Source organism: Arvicola amphibius, chromosome 8, assembly GCF_903992535.2.
Source record: "Arvicola amphibius chromosome 8, mArvAmp1.2, whole genome shotgun sequence".
Taxonomy (NCBI): Eukaryota; Metazoa; Chordata; class Mammalia; order Rodentia; family Cricetidae; genus Arvicola; species Arvicola amphibius.
The window spans coordinates 100,788,483-100,805,988 of NC_052054.1; the positions used below are offsets into that span (position 1 = coordinate 100,788,483).

General features: G+C 50.6%; 1 protein-coding gene across 1 annotated transcript in view; it reads right to left on the reverse strand.

Annotated features, from left to right (window-relative positions):
• The window catches only part of Ramp1 (receptor activity modifying protein 1), a 48,502-nt gene that overhangs the window by 16,623 nt on the left and 14,373 nt on the right, over nucleotides 1-17,506 (reverse strand). Inside the window, exon 2 of the mRNA XM_038340257.1 lies at nucleotides 14,052-14,190. Within this exon, the coding sequence (XP_038196185.1) occupies nucleotides 14,052-14,190 (139 nt within the window). The remainder of the gene's footprint in view (nucleotides 1-14,051; nucleotides 14,191-17,506) is intronic.

A 17,506-nucleotide genomic window follows, 5' to 3' on the forward strand; every position in this document is an offset into this window, starting at 1 on the left:
GGATACCCACGCCACACAGTGTCATGGCCACATGGCGCCTTACATCTCGGTTTCTACAAATGTCTCTCTTCAGCCTTTGAACATGCCAGGCACAACGGGGGAGCTACTGTTCCCACTGAAAGAGAGAAGCTGCCAGCTTCAGGGTGAAGTCTCCGTTACTCAAAACTATCCTGAAGGTAATCTGGGGTCACAGGAGAGCTGCCATGCGCCAAGATCCACAGAGCCTCAGAGACACCTGGCTTGGGGGGCTTACTCTCACCTTGTTCCACCGTGACAGCAATGGTGGAAATCAGGTCTCCTGAGGTTAACTGTCCTCAGGTCTGGGGAGTGGCAAAGGTCAGCTCATGGCCTGATGGTGTCAACTGACAGCCATTGCAACATCCAACCAGGAAACGCTTGCTAAAAAGCGAAAGGCCAGAAATAAAACCAGATTATCTGGAAGAACACAACCAGAGAGAGGATGCAGCAGGCAGGACAAGAGAAGTAAGAAGTGACCAAGAGGTGGAAGAAAGCGCTGGGTTTGCAGAGGCCTAGGATGACAGTGTGAGGAGCACGTCCATCCTTCAAGGACCACAGCTAGCAGCTGCCACACCTCTGATGTCCCAATAGTTGAAGGAAGCCACCATCCTAAGGTTTCACAAACACTTTAAGCTGAAAGTCGAACTTCCAGCCCACAAATCAGTCAATCAGCCAGTCAATCAGCCATAAATTTCTCCGCCTCCTTTGCTAAAGGAGACAATGGGACCTGGTGAGAGGAGCCTTAGAGAACTTGTGGGCTGGTTACTCTGCGGAGCTGTCACTCACACACAATGGCAGCAGGAAGCACCTTAGGCAATCTGAATTCTTATTTCTAGGAGCTACAACCGCCTGGATTTAAAAGATATGTATGGGAGGGAATGATGGCATTATAGAAAGACTAAGACGTGGAAATTAACAACCCATTTGCAAAGTGAACAAAAGCTGGAACAGAGCTTCTCATCTGGGTTGTCAGGACGAAATGCCAGCTCAAGGGTGTGACCGTCAAAGACAGACACAGTGAAAAAGATCAAACCAGAGGACACAGAGGGAGAGGCAGGTGTGAGAATGTATACCTGCAGTCAGTGAGAAGTGGGGGAGCAAAGAGCGAGGTGGGAAAAGATAGAGATGGAAGGAGGGAAAGAGAGGGGGCGGTGGAAATCGGAGATTGCTGCTCTTTCAAGGAGAGGGATCCAACTTGTGTAGATTGACAAGGAAGAAAATAAACACAAGCATACATATGTATGTTTCACATGTCATGGCTGGTTGGGTGAACAATAGCTTGCCAATATTAGTCTCACTCAAAAAGAGAAAACACATCACATCTTAACAATAGGAGGGGGAACACATAGAAAGAGGGAGAAAACCTCAGAAGACAAAAAGCGGAGAACCCGAGAGAACAAAGAACACAAAACTCCATGTCAAGGCCTTTGGAAGGAGGCTTATTGTCGTCCATGTGGAGATAAAATCAAGCAAGAAGCGCTCTGCAGGAGAGATCCTGCAAACAGGAACAGAGAGGACGACCAAAGAGAGAGCGGACCACAAGCAGTTGAAATGTGGGGATGCCATTGTCAAGAGGAGACTGTCATCTACAGCTAAGGGATCCTGTGACATGGACAGCTAAGAGACAGCCTCGACAGCAGCAGGTCACACTGTGGCATGCCCGGAACACAGCAGAACACACATGCAAATGCCTGATAGAAAAACAAGACAGGGAACGATTTAAAAAGATTAGAATTGAAGACGCTAATATCCACTGTCCAGGACAGAAAAAGGAGTGGCTCAGCACGGGGATCAACACTCGCTTGTAGGGATATTGCATCTGTATCTTGATAAATAAAGCTTGCCCGAAGTTCAGAATGTAAAACAGCCCCACTGACCAGCCTTACAGACAGGCAAGGGTGACACACACCTTTAAACCCAGCAGCCACATTAGTTTGCCATAGAAACCGGGTGGTAGTGGTGCACGCCTTTAATCCCGGCACTAGAGAGGATTATAAAATGGGAGGAGACAGCTCTCAGACACAGCCTCATTCTGAGATTCCTGGAGGCAGGATCGCCATTTCGGACTGAGGTAAAGGTGAGAGCCAGTGACTGGCTGTTTTGCTTTTCTGATCTTCAGGTTGAACCCCATTTTCTATCTCTGGGTTTTTATTAACCGTGCCACATCTCACACTTGTTCTGGGGATTAAGAGAAGAAAGCAGACTTCACGGTCGACTGTTTCTTGGGTTCACAGAAGATCTTCAGGTAGGAGCCCACCTGCTGTCTCCTCTTTCTACATCAGGAGATGAAATTAAGAACAGCGAGCGAGCTGGGATGTGGCTCAGAGGTAGAGCGCTTGCCCAGTGTGAGGCAGGCCCTGGGGTCAATGGAGAGGATTGGACGGCAGAGCACAAAAACCCGACCCTGAGGATGAAGATACAATTGCTGGTGGTGGCGCATGCCTTTAATCCCAGTGCTCTGGAGGCGGAGGCCAGCCTGGTCCACAGAACCGGTTCCAGGACAGCCAAGGCTGTTACACAGAGAAACCCTGTCTCGAAAAACCAAAACCAAACAAACAAACAGGCACAAAAACAAACACTTGCCCAAGGAAAGTCAGGATGACGATAACCAAAGCAAAGGACAGACAAACAAAAAGACTTCATAGAGAAAATACGACAAACCACAACCTATGAGCACCATAGGAAAAAAAAAGATCAGGGCTATACTCTCTTTACACTCTCTCCAAATACCCCAACCCAGATCAACCGATCAAAACAAAAGAAGGAAAAAAAAAAGAAAGAAAAACATTAAGGTTTTAAATGCCTTTACTAGTATTTAAAAGTAAGAAAATATAAACCGGGGCAGGGGCAGGAGAAGGGGACTAAATCTTAGGAAGAAAGAAGAAAAACCCCACCTTTTAAAATTATGTATGTGGTTGATACATGTAAGTGTACATGTGTGTACACGTGTGTTTGCACAGTGTGGAAGCCACAGGTAGATGCCCGGTGTCTTCTTCCCCTGGGTTCCACCTTAATTTTTGAGACATGGTCTTTTATTGAACCTGAAGCTGGAGGTTTCAGCTAGAGTGGTGGACGGGTGAGCCCTGGCATCCACCTGCCGGAGTGGTGGACCGGTGAGCCCTGGCATCCTCCTACCTCGGACTCCTCGGATTCCTCCAGCACTGCGGTTACAGGCACACTTAGCCATATACAGCTCTTACGTGGGTGCTGGGGATCAAATTTAAATCCTCATGTTCATGCAATAAATATTTTACCCACTGAGTCATCTCCCCAGCCACTTAATTTTTTTAAAGGGGTAAAGGGAATGATAAAAGTTAAAGTAACAAAAAGCCAAAAGCCAAAAAATTCCTCACTATTTAATCACACCAATCTCTGAAGCACAGCTTGTCTCTTAGATTATCCCTCTGGTATGAAGAAATGGTTCTCCTCATTTCTTTTTAATTAAGTTAAAAACTATTTTTATTGTATGTGAATTGGTGGTTTGCCTGCATGTATGTATGTGTACCGTGTGCATGTCTGATGTCCGTGGAGGTCAGAAGAAGGCATTGGGTCCCCTGAAAGTAGAGTTCTGATTGGTGATAAGCCGCTGTGTGGGTGCTGGGAACCAAGCTCTGGTCATCTAGACGAGCAGCCCGTGCTCTTAACTGCTGAGCCATCTTTCCAGCCCTATCCAGCCCCATCCTCATTTCCTTTTGATAGAGGAAGTGGTAACTAAACAGGAATAAAGAAGGAACTAGATAAAATAAAGACGGAGGCCTGAGACCGGAGGAGCTTAAACATTCCCAGGACTGCTGCGCGCCTTGGTAGGGTGAGTCTGGAGACGCTGGACTGAGTAAAGATGGACGAAACAGATACGCCAAAACAAGAAACAACCAAGAAGAAGCAGAGGACGGAATGGGAGATTTGATGCACCAAGTTCTTCCCCACCATTAACTGCAAGGTCCGTTGTGTCTGTTCCCTCAGGCAAATGTGCTCTTGATCCTAAAGGAGACTGAACAGAGAAAGCCAGGAGCTGCCAATGAAACACATGCTGGCATACCACTTCAAGAGGGAATGGGACTGAAGGGCGGGAAAGATGGCTCAGTGGGTAGTGTTTAACTCCCAAAAGTCTCTTAAGGGAAACGGGAGCTTCAGAATATACCCAGGGAAGGCTACTGTGTATTAGCACACACAACCTCCCACAGAAGGTTGATAACGTCCCTTCTCCTGTCCCCCTGAGAAAGGCCCACGAGCTGAGTAATGAACAACAGTAGATGTGGGGAGATTCTGAATTCTGGTCTGAGGATGGCTAGGGTGAAGGAGCATGTGGAAGGGACACTGGCTGCCACCTCCACCCACCCAGCTCTTCCCTACAGCATACAAGATGCAACATCAGTAGCATGTCTTCATCTTGCCGGCATGGGAACCTCAGAAGGCAGCCAGTGAGGAGGCTCACTGAAGCCCAGTTGTCAGCACCTGGCTGTTTGAGCCTGTACAGCCTGGATGGCTCTGGAGCGTTCTGGGTGAGGGCCAGGAAACAATGTGTCCACAGGGAAATGCTAGCAAGTTACATCACTGGAGACATCCCACCTGCTTGCCTTCTTGAGTGCTGTCCAAAGTTGCAACTTTTTACCTTTGAACACAGAGATTGGCTGCACCCTACAGCTGAGGTTTTAATCCAAGGCAGAGGGAAAGGACAACACAGAGTGCTTGGTGCTACAGCCCACACTAACAGCCACCACACCACAGAGGTATCCACTTTCCCACAAGGAAGATGCCCAGAGATTGGGACAAAGGGGAGCCCAAGAATGATGCCAAGGTCATTGGGCATAAAGGAGTAGCTGTCAGCAGCCCCTCTCTGGGAGCTGAGGAAGGAAGTGGGGCTCCCCTCCCTGTCTTCCCTGGCTCCACAGACTCTCGGGGTGATATCTGCTGGAACTCACTTGGGACAGGCATAGTGTTCAGTGAAGTGATCTCAATCAAAAGGCTACTGCAGCCCATGAGGGCTTCCTGTCCCTCTCAAAGAAAATTCCTTCAGCGTAGAGCACTGGGAAAGGGGCAGCTGCCAGCAGGGTGAAAACGGACTGGGACTGTGAGCCATAATGACTGAACTCGGCTTGGATTGTGGTCCCCGGCCTCCTCTATACCCACTGTTAGCCACAGGGTTGATCTGGCGCATGGTGCAGATGGTATCCTCTGCTTCCTCGCTGCCTCCCTTGTGAGCCTAGACCTGGATGCAGAAAGCCCCTGGCTGTGCCTTCCTTTTCCCCCCAGAAAGCCCCATCCTTAAAGTATAGTTCCATTGTCTAGGCCTGGATCTGGACAGCAGGTACAGGTGGGCAGGGTACTAGTGTTGTAAGCCATGAAACATATCGTTAGCTATTTCTACAGCTCAACTGGTTGTCGTCTTTGAGGCAGGTAAGTTTGTTTTGCTGCCTTTACTCTGCCAAAGGGAAACACAGAGCCTGGAAAGACAGTATGGTAGTAGGCAAGGAGTAGCTTTGGTCTCCACAGTGCCTGCTTTAGATCCTGTGACACATGACCTCCCAGGGTACCCATTTATTGGTCCTGCTAAGCCAGGAAGCCCTTCTAAAGCACCCCCAGTTTCCCACCATCACACATGAGGTCGTCAGCCCCATAGCTACCAGGCTCAGCACAAATGTGACCTCAGTACTCACTGGCACAAGGCAAGTTCTAGGGTGAATGCCTCTGTGGGTACATCCCCATAGTAACGGAGATTGTCCCAGGGTGGCAGGGTGGGAGGGACGCAAGCCAGTGGGTAGCCTCCTGTGCCAAGCTTCTGGCAACATGGCTGCCCTGTGGCGCACATGAAGGAAATTTAATCCTACTACCCTGTATAACACCAGTAGAGCATGAGCCTGGAGAAGCTCACTGACTGCTGCTCAGTTGCCTTTCCGGAGCTTTTGGAGGTCTAAGAAGAAGCTTCCCGCTCCGTTCCTGCTGAAATTCAAAACATAGGCAACTCCTCCAGACTGTTGGGAGCTGAGTTTCCTGCCTCAACACTTGCCCTGAACACACAAAGGAGGCTGTGTGCTCCAGCATAGCAGGTTAGGCAGCAGGCCCAAGCAGGGAACACGGGTTGTCGCACCCTTCCTAAATCAATGATCTAAAACAATGATCTGGATATGGTGTCTCCTACTCAGAGCATAGCATCCTGGGTAGCTACGCACCACAGGTCTCTGACATTTGTTAACACATAGCATGGCCAACCTTATTCCTGGAGACCCAGGCACTCCTACTCATAACTCCAAAGGTTGTAGGCCAGCTGGAGGGTCTTCGTGACTCAGATTGGGGTCAGTGAGCCAAAGCCACACTCCTGGGGACAGCCTTGGATTCTCAGCTTCACAGACTCTGACAGGCCCTTGGAGAACCGGGCCCCTGGAATCAGGACAGTGTAAGATACTATGAGCAGGAGCAGATAGGGCCTGCAATTACAAATTCTGGTGGCTTCTGTAGAGAGCAGGCACCTTGCCTGCCAGGAAGGTAGCTGTGCTCTGGGGTGCCGTTGAGTTCTGGTGAGCAGGCCATGGCAGGTGGTGGCCCTTTCTAGATTGCTATCTGTCTCTAGCATCTTTTCTCGCCTAAGGTGGCGTCTCACAGCCTGAAGCTGTTCAGGAAGGAAAAAGAAGTGGTACTTCCCCTCTTAACCAACTGTGCTGGTTGACTCTTTCGGCAGTCTGACACAAACTAGGTCATCTGGGAAGACAAAAAGCCACAACGGACGAAATGCTTCCTTCAGACTGGCCTGTAGGCGAGCCTGCGGGGGAATTTTCTTGATGAATGATTGATGTGGGGCCCAGCCCCCCGTGGGTGGTGTCAACCTGGCCAGGTGGTCCTGGGAGGGATGAGAAAGCCACAGAGAACAAGCTACTCCTCCGTGGCCCCTGCTTCAGTTCCTGCATCCAGGTTCGCGCCTTACTTGAGCTACTGCCCTGGCTTCCCTGGATGATGGACTATAAGCTATAAACTAAAATAAACCCTTTCCTCTCTCAGCTGCTTTGTGTCATGCTCTTTATTATGACAATAGAAAGAAAAACACAGCATCAACTTGGTATTTCTCATGAGGTAAGAAGTCAGCGGATTTCTTTGAAAAACTGAAGACAGAAGTACTATACAGTCCAGCAATTCTAATTTTGGTTTGTCTAGAAATGTCTAATAGCCATCTGAGCTCATGTTTCATACACCAGCTGAGGAACAGAGAGACCCGAAGCTTCCACCATTGGATGACTGAATAAAAATAAGATAATACAAACATGTGACTGGACACCATTCAGCCATTAGGAAGAACCAATTGTCTCCATTTTTGACAGAAGTGGAACTGAATCCTTAAGTGAGGTAAACCAGGCACAGAAAGACACACATGATCTCACTCACACATAGGATCTCACAAGACAAATGAGAGTGGGGGGCTCACGATCAAATGGTGGGTACACAGGGCAGGGAGGAATGGAGAAAGATTGGGGTTAAGTAACAAGGAAGGCTAGGAGCAAGGAATGTTGACCTGTGGTTGCACAGTAGGGAGCTTAGAGAGAACAGTAACCATAGTAACTGTTTAAGGAGAGGGAGGAATGAACCCAGTACCCAGTGATGGTAGCACACATTTAATCCCAGCACTCAGGAGGAGGCAGAGACAGGCGGATCTCTGTGTTCAAGACAAGTCTGGTCTATAGAGAGAGTTCTAGGACAGCCAGGGCTACACAGAGAAACCTTGTCTGGAAGAGAGAGAAAGAGAGAGAGAGAGAGAGAGAGAGAGAGAGAGAGAGAGAGAGAGAGAGAGAGAGCGCACAGTGCCCACGTGGCATATACAATCTCTATGTTGTTATATACCAGTTTTAAAAATATGTTAGGGTTGACAAGATGGCTCAGTGGGTAAAGGCGCCTGAGTTCAGTGGCTAGGACTCACATGGTAAAAGGAGGGGACCAACTTCAGCAAGTTGTCCTCTGACCTCCACATAAGGGTCATGGCATAGATGCCCACATGCGCGTCACGTGTGTGTGCAGGTGCACACACATACACACACAAATAATGATAAATTAAAATTTAAAATAGGTTATAAAACAACGAAGCACCTACTTTCTAGCTCGATCTGGCAAGTTCCAAACCCTTCTGTTGTTTTGACTCCTCTCTTGCCCGTCACCTGCAGCAACGTCTCTGGTAGTGAGTTTCCCATGACACTTTTTTCCCATGTTCTTTTTACCTTCTCCAGTTGGATTAGATTCCCAGTCAATATGCTAGATGACATTATGTTTCCATTAGAAGACCGTGGCTGTGGTTTAATGAGATAACATGGTAATGAGAGCTCTCAGCCCAGCACACAGTGAGGTCTGGCGCTGAGTTCATGTGCTTGCAGGTACTTGTGCTGGGTGCTGCTGACCCTGAGATGCCCTGTAATGCTGCCAAGGACTTGGGGTGATCCTGAACCTCCCTCCCAACAGGCATCCTGACAGATCCACCCAGAAAGTAACGGATGAAAAGCAGGGCTGTGGGGTGGGGGTGGGGGAGTGTCACGATCAAAGTGGAGGGTTGCTGTTGAACCCTGGGCTGATGTGAGTAGCTAGGTGCTCAGGTAACTTTAATGGTTACATACCTTGCCAGCTATGCATTCCCAGTACTCGGGGCAGAACTGAGAGGATTGCCACAAGTTCAAGACCAGCCAGGTCAATGTAGCATGGTTCATATCAGCCTAGATGACAGAGTAAGACTGTCTCAAAAGGAAGGAGGAGAAGGAGGAGGAGGAGGAGGAGGAGGAGGAAGAGGAGAAAGAGGAAGAGGAGGAGGAGGAGGAAGAGGAGGAGGAGGAAGAGGAGGAGGAGGAGGAGGAAGAGGAGAAGAGGAGGAGGAGGAGGAAGAATGACCCTTGAAACATGCACAATGTTCAGATTCATGGTCACCAGAGATGCCACTTCTCAGACAGTGACAGTTTAAGCAAGGCAGCACAATGTGCTGGAAAAGCCTTGGGGGCACAGGTGCCCCTGGCACAGCAAATGGGGGTGCAGTCCTCATGGCACCACCTTCCCACCCTGTGAGCCCAGTATCGGCCCAACAGTGAGGAGGTGGGAAGGCACAGGAGCCTCTGCGAGTGAGCACTGTTTGAGTGAAAAGCTGACTCCCCACAGGGGGGCAGCTGAGAAACTGCACAGTGGAATACTAGGCAGTTATGAAAACAGACAGAGAAGCTCTTCATGTCCTGCCAGGAAGGAAGTTCCAGAACATACTGCTAAGTAAACACATGGTCTAAACAGCAAGGGGAGCCGTTACATGCTGTCCCTTGTGTAAGAATGAAGATAGAAGAAAAATACGCGCATCTGCCCATTTGTGCAAAAGGAACACAGGAAGGAAACAGGAGGGGGCAATGGGACATTCACCATAGGAAGTGGGTGGGTATGGAGAATGAGGAAAGGGTGGAGGGCAGGAGGAAGCTCTCACTTCACCCAGTGTGTCCACATGGCCAAGCCTAAGACCCAGTTAGCAAAACCAACCACTAGTCTTGGTGCTGTTGAGGGAATTTGGGAAGTATGTTTAGTGTCCGATCCAGGGAGTAATCCTGGTGATGTGGTTGGCCTTAACCTGGTCCATGGGAAGAAATTCAACTCTGAGTCCACATAGCAGTAAGCCCTATTGTAGACATTCTCACTCAGCCTGCTACCTGCCGGTGGGTTCTTCGTAGGTCAATTCTTTCATGTGCACGTGTGTGTGCATGCTTGTGTGTGTGTGTTTCTGTGGGTATGTCACATATGTGTGGGTATCAAAGGAGGCCAGAAAAGGGGTCAGACCTCCTAAAGCTGGGATTACAAGCAGTTATAAGCTACCCAGTGTGGATGTTGTGAACCTGACTTGGGCCCTCTAGAAGAGCAACAAGTGCTCTTAACCACTGAGCTATCTCTTTAGACCTCCAATTCTTTTTTAAGTTGTTATTAATTTTTTTGGTGTCTGTGTGTCTGTGTATACATGAAACCAGAGGCCTGAGGAGACAGCTGTCTTCCTCTATTTCTCTGCCACTTGTTCCTTCGAGACAAGATCTCTCAGTGAGCCTGGGTCTATTACTGTTTCTTCCACCAACTAAGCCAGCAGCTAGGAAGCCCCAGCAATCCTCCTGTCTCTGTTCCCTCCAGTGCTGGGGTTACAAGTGTGTGCAGTCATGTTTTTTTTTCAACGAGGTCCTGGAGATCCAAAATCAGGTCCTTATACTTGCACAGCAAGGGCTCCTACCCACTGGGCCATCTCCCCAGCCCCATAAGCCAGCTCTTAAAGTCCCTACAAAGAGGAGCTAGCCATATTTTCTTCTAATTCTATGCAGTTATACTGGTTCCATCTAATCCTGTGTCTGCATGTGTACACACACGTATGAACATGCACAATACGGGGTTGGATATGTGTGGACTCTGATATGAACATCTGGGTTCCTAAACTTCAAAGCCTGACCAGGAGCAATGAGGGGTCCTTGAAAAAAAATGGCTGAATCCTAGTCTGGACCTTGAAAGATAAACCTGGGAAAGCAAGGAAGTGCTCAGACAAGGACCAGTGGCAAAAGCAAAAGCCAGTTTGAAAGTCCTACAATGCAAGAGCCTGTATCAACTTAGGGAGCCCTGGATTAATCCTGTCCACCTGGGTATTCCCAAATGATCTCTCCACATTATAGACAGCCAGCTCATGTCTTCAGTTCTCCCTGAAATTTAATTCCCCTCACTATGGGATAAAACAGACTCATAGGTGCCCAGAGATGAGGCAAGGGCATGCCTGGGGCCATCACTGTAGAGCACAGACCTGGAGCTTGCAGGCCTGAGATTTGCTGTTGGGCTGCTGTGACGTGGACTCTCCCAGCGGCACAATCCCTAGCTCTGACCATGGCCACTTCTCCTTGGCTTGGTGCTACTCATTCCTATTTTTCACATCCATAGCCCATGGCCCCCTCTTCTTCAGAACATCCTTGTCTGCCCATGTCTCTGTCATCTCTGCCAGGATTCCCCTCGCTGGCAGTCTGCACTATGAGCAATCACTGATCAATGTGGGGGTAGGCAGTGAGTGTTTTTCCTCAGGGTCCTCCTGTGTCTTCCCTGGATCGTAATAAAAGCAACTTTCATTTAAATACAAACTGCTCAGCTGAGGCAGGAAGCCAATTAGCCCCAAGAACAGGCTGTTTCGATTTTAACGACCTATCCCTTCTTCTCCAACTCCTGATTCATTCCTTGGTTTAGAAGAGGAGGCCAGATGTCTCCAAGCAGCCCAGAAGGGCACAGTAATAAGATAATGGATAAAGACCCTGACTTCCCTCCCCCACACCCTGCTGTGCTTGCCTTGGGGCCTCTGGACACCTGTGTCTACAGGGATGCATGTCCCAAGCCAAAGGGCTGGAGTTTATACAGCCCATTTGAGCTGGGGACAACTCCCCATCCTGGGCTGGACAGAGGGGATGGAGGACTGGTGCACAACTCAAACCTTAGTTTTGCATCATGATTGTAGACATCTGGAAACAGAGTCTTGACTGAGGCATGGTTCAGATCAGGTTGGCCTGTGGGGGAGAATTCTCTGGACTGCTAATTGATGTAAGAAGACCCAGCCCACTGTGGGTGGCATCACTCCCTAGGCAGTAGATCCCGGAACTGTATAAGAGTGGGGAAATGGAGCGGAGCACAAGCAAGCTAGCAAGTGAGCGTGCATGCATTTGTTTCTCTCTGCTCTGACTGTGGATGTGACTAGGATGTGAAGTTCCTGCTTCAGCTTGCTACAGTGATCGCTGTAACCTGGAACTGTAAGCCCAATAAGCTCCTTTGTCCCCTACATTGCTTTTCATCTGATTATTTTTGTCAAAGCTACAACATAGAACTAATTTTTCCGTTCTCGATTCCAAGATAAAGACTGTCTTCAGCAAGTGTGCGAGAACCATAGACTCTGCTGGGGAGAACCATAGACTCACAGGGAAGAAGACAGGCTCTGTCCCCACAGAGGAGGGCAATGGCACTGTCCTCAGTAAGAGGAAAGGAGCCTCTGCAGGGCAGGGAGAGCCTGAGGGGTGAGATAAGTCTGAACCCAGGTTCACAAGGGAAGGTAGGTCCCATGAACCTGTGCTCCACACCCCACGCTCTCCAGCCTCCCTCTACCAGGGAGACTCCTGAGCTCAGCTCACACGAGGGCCTTATCCCACAGGACATGTCTGGCCTCCAGCAGAAACCCTGTCGAGGCCTGTGCCTCTGGAGACATCTCCAAGCTTTCTCTTTCTGAATGACACTGGCTCCCCCTTGCTCTGAGAGATTGTCCCAAGGGAAACTTCCTGTCCCCCTCCTCTTCCCCTCCACGACTCCTCCCCCCCCCCACCCCGGACTCCCTCTCTTTTCTCCCAGGCACTGAAGAGAGTTGCCTGTTATCACAGAACACCGAGACTGCACACCTACTATGTATCGTCCCGGTGATGGAGGAAAACCCTGTTCTGTGGAATGGCCTCAGGCAGCCTCAGCATCCATTCAGACACCAGGCTGCCTGTCACAACTGGGTCACAGTCCATTCATTATGAATCTCTTCCCTGCGCTGCCAGAGAAACGTCTAGACAGATCTCTGGTTTCACCAGCTTGTAGTTGACTAGGCTGCATGGTTTAGAGGCCGTAGAGCGGGGTTCCTGTGAGCTCAGCTGCAGACAACCGCTCTGCTGTGTGGTGGTAACTTCTGCCTAGATAGCTTCCCAGGGACCTGAGGGGCTTCTGCGGACAACACAGACTTCTCCGGGGAGGAGGCTGGTGTCTCTGCCTTCATGTTGCGTCTTTCTCCTTTGCTGCCTCAAGCTCTGGGTCACATGCCACTTAAGCTCTATATGTGGTTGGTATGTGGATCGTTTGAAAAGCGTTTTGTTCCGGCTGTAGTACAGAATGAACTTGACCTAGATTTGCCAGGATGCTGATTTTCCTTTTGAGGCTAAAGACACCTACCAGCTTCTCTGACCAGAAACTAGAAAGGAAGAGGAAGAGGTGGAGGAGGAGGAGGAGGAAGAGAAAGTGGAGGAAGAGGAGGAAGAAGAGGAGGCAGCGGCTGTGGTGATGGCAGCAGCAGCAGCAGCACCTGAGTTTCTAGAAGAGTGTTGTCAATTCCCAGAAAAGACAGGAGTCTTATCATGCCTCTTATCAGTTTCTTTGTTGACGTTCCCGCCTTGACTCCCTGCACTGGAGAAGCTGACCCTTTTCCTCTGTTCTGTTGCCGTGAGTCTAAGGCTCTCTTCATCTCTAATATTTGTCTCTTGAACACTTATTGTCTGAGGGCGGAGCTTCTAGACCTGGGTTCTGTAAAACTCTAATTCCAGATGAAGCTGGTAGAACACACACCACACACACACACACACACACACACACACACACACACACACACACACACCTACACTTACCTACTTACCCACCGGAGTCCCAGGATGTTCCCAACCCTACACAATGAAGTAGAAACAAAGCCTAGAAAACGCATTGTGGACACACCAAGCTTTGATCCTTGTTCTTGCTGATGGAAAGGCCCTGCCAGGGAGAACCTCCAAGCCTGCTTTGGGGTGCCTAGGGTGTGAGAGCCGGAGAGCAAACACGGTGGTTGGAAGAAGGGCCTTTGGGATGAAAAGTTGGGTCTGACAGGGCAAAGGTTCTGAACCCAGAACAAAGCAGGCTGGACAGAGAGATAACAAGGACAGCTCTGGCATGACAACAGGATGAAGGAGCTATCAGGGAGACCCCTGGAGGCCTGGCTTCTGTCACAAGACAGCCACTCAGGGTTCTGGCATTGAGTGGGGGCTCAACTGCCCCCAGGTTCCTGCACCTGGTTGCTATGGGTATCTAATCTGAACCCTCCATCTCCTGCCCTCCTGGTACCCATGGCTACCTGGACAGCAATGGAGGACCCAGCCCTACCACCTTCAGTTGGCTCACGTCCATCCGCCAATGACTGGTACTCCCTTTGCCCTCAGTCCTGTCCCTTTAGATGCTGGCTTTCCCCCAGACCAGTGGCCTGATGCCCGACTATAAAGGAGAGGGCTTGCCTCCCAGCCTCCTCCTCTCCCGACAGGACTCACCCTATGGTCTTTTCCCAGTCACACCACAGAGTCTTCCCAATGGCGTCCATGCTCTTCTGGAAGTGGCTGAAGCATAGGTTGTGGATGAGGGTGCCATAGTCAGGCTCTTGGCAGGCAGTGACCATGAAGACATGGTGAGCTGCAAAAAGACCATCCAGGGGCCGTTACCTACTGGGTCTCCTTCCTGGTAGGCAGCCTCTCCCATGCATCCCTCCCATGGTCAGCCCATCCCAGGGACCATGAGCACCAGAAACCTGTGCCCGTGTGACCAGGAGAGAGCACCCATCCTGGATTCATTATGGTGTGATAAAATACTCCAACAAAAGCAACGCAGGAAGGAAGGACCTTAGCACTGATGTGTTGGGAGCTGCAGATCCCTGGCCCCTTGACTTTCTCTGCCTGCCTCAGACCCTTGACCTGCTGGAGTGAACTGAGCAAAACAACTTGTTTACCTGTGCCTGCAGCTGCTCTGAGCAAGAGACCCAGATGGCAGGGGAGTGGGGTCTGGTGAGACCTACAGCTGAAAGATCCCAAGAGCTGGGGCATGGCTATCAGTTAAGAAGCCCTATATAAGCTTCCCCTGAGCACAATAAACTTGGCATTCTTGTATCAAGGACGACCCGTGTCCATGTGTCCTCATGTCCTCCTCTCTCTCTCTCTCTCTCTCTCTCTCTCTCTCTCTCTCTCTCTCTCTCTCTCTGTGTGTGTGTGTGTGTGTGTGTGTGTGTGTGTGTTTAAGTCTCCAGCTTGGTTGCTGGCTCGCGTACCACAGAGTGGACGCTGTGCTTTACACAGATGGTCGCATCACATCCACAGGCAAGAGCAGACAGAAGTGAACGCAGGCATGTTCACTAGCTGGTCCTCTGCTCAGTTCCTCTGTTCTTACGAGTCCAGGACCCTTTGCTTACGGAATGGTGCTGCCCACCGTGGGATAAGTCATCCCACATCAACTAACTTAAGGCAACCACGCACAGACATGCCCACAGGACAACCCGATGTAGAAGAGACTCTCTTCACAGGTAATTTTGTCATGTCAGGTTGATAACGCAAACTACCACTGTGCCCAAGGCTCCTAATGGACTCTTTCCTTGGTCACTCTGTGGATTTGTGAAGGCTCCATCTACCGACAGTGGGACCCATGACACCCTTGGATGCACTTTCTGCTGCTGGTGATGACCTCCATTTTCTCCACGCTTACCCTAGGCATTGGCACCAGGCATTGGCCTCACGCTGTTTCATCCCCCAACATGTTTCTCCTAACACCTGCATAGCCATGGAAACCCAGGCAGCAGGCACAGCTTGCAGGGACTGAGCCCAGGCCTGCCAACCTCCAAATGCAATGATGGTTGACTTCAGTCAGGTAGTTCCCCAAACATGAGGAGAGGAACCATTGCTGCCCCGGGGCACCGCATAAGAGCGTCCTGGCACCACACTACCCCAGTCCCTGGGCACACTCCTTGTGCCTGGGTGTTTGCCAATCACATACCAAGCTGGAAAACTGCAATATGAACGCTGCCTTCCCTCTTTAGTCTGGTGAAAATACAAGATCAAAACTGACTCCCCAATCTCCAATTGCACAAACTCAAAGGCGACCTCCTTCCTCAGAGCTCAATACCGACCGTGGTGGATGTGGGCTCATGGAGAGGGTATCGTCCCTTGGCTGCTGTCCTCACATCTTCCAGGTCTATTTGGATGGAAAGCCCATTCTCAGCCTCTTTCAGGGGAAGCTAGGAGTGCAGTCATTAAAACCTTTGCTCAGCGTCTGACTGCTATCCTGCTAGCCTTCTCTCTCCCAGGCCAGGCCGGTCATCTTCTCCCAATAGGGACCAGCTCCATTCACCAGTCTGGTCATTTTCAATCCCTGGGAATCAGAAGGATCCAGGACTGCGTAGGGTCCTATGGGATCCTCGTTGGTCCTCACCAGAGAGATGTGGGATGAGGGAAAACCTCATCTCATTAGCAACCCATTTCAGGAGAACATAAAGTTGCTCCTCACTGCCCTGGGAGCCAAGGAGACCACTGCAGCAATGGGTGACCCAAGAACTGAGCCCATGGGTGGGCAGCTGGAGGTCCCAGGACTGGTAACATGGCCTGGAGAGGGTGGAGACTCAGGACCTGTAGGATCCAGAGAGCACAGAGGGGCCAGTGTTGGACTTTTCTGAACTGTTGGGTCCCCCACATTCTTGTACGCTTCCCTGCTGAAGAGCGGTATGACTGTGCCCATTTACTGACGGGAAAATCAAGGCCTCCCATCAGATGTGAATTGACATTTCATCAGTGCAGAGGCGGAGCAGACCAGAGCTGAAGGTGGCCGGCTCCCACAGACCAAGGTGTGGCCCTGATGCTGCCTGGCTTGAGATGAGATCCTAGGGGAACTTGGAGTACAGCCAAAGAGTATGGCCCATCCTTTGAGGCTATCATGAGGGGCAGATAAGGGAGAGAGGGGCAGAGGACAAAGGGACTGGAGGGTGTCGTCTACAGTGCTGCTGGCAGAGAGACATTACATTACAGGGTGGACACATGGATGCATATCTGACCCCTGCCAGCCCAGACCTGGACACGGCGGCCATGGACACAGCAGATGCATGGATCAGCTTACAGAGGGTCAGGGGTTTCAAGTTGGGAGGGGAACAGGAGGAGAAAGAGTCCTGGCCACAGGCAACAGAGCCAACAGCTCCCTCACAAAGACAGACTGACCCCAGGCAACATGAGATATTCATGGGGGTGGGAGGAGTTGCGGAGCCCAGCCACACAGCAGAAACTGGAGCATCCTCTAGAAAGCAATCCCTGCATTCGCTTGCTTGCCCCTGCCATGGTCTAGGAAAAAGGGCTGGCACAGGACTACCTGAACCTAGGATGCCCAGCATGGTTAGGGCCAATGTTGCTGAAACGTGGGCAGGGTGGCACAGAGCAGGGCAGAAGAGCATGCAGTAAATTCCCTGGGAAGTGAGCTGGGCACAGGAGTCCTCCACGTATGGCAACAAGAGCCCTTGGACCACTTCTCGAAAGTGTGGTCAAAGCAATGAAGAGGAAGCCCTATGTTCAATTAAAAATAAAAACCTAAGTAACACACAAGAGCCCTGTCAGCAGCAGCGTGTGGAGCCGTGTGAGGCCCGGTGGCGGAGATCTGCAGGCCTGGGCTTTCTCTCACTGCAGGAGGACCCACCACCAGACTAGTGCCTGCCGGCCTGAGACTCCCCATAGGCATCACCGACCAAAAGATCTAGGGCAGGTAGGGCAGGGGACCCTGGGAGGTCAGCTGCTTAGAGAGAGAGAGCCTGGAGGTTGTGCCTGGACAGTGGGCTTAGCACAGAGACGGGCACAGCTCCCATCTGGAGACTGGTGAGGAAGGAGGCTAGGTCCTGAGACACACGGGAGTCCTGAGAACAAAGGGAGATGCTAGGGACTTTTAGAAAAAGCCCTGGCATGGTCGTGGGTGGAGACCTGCCCAAGGG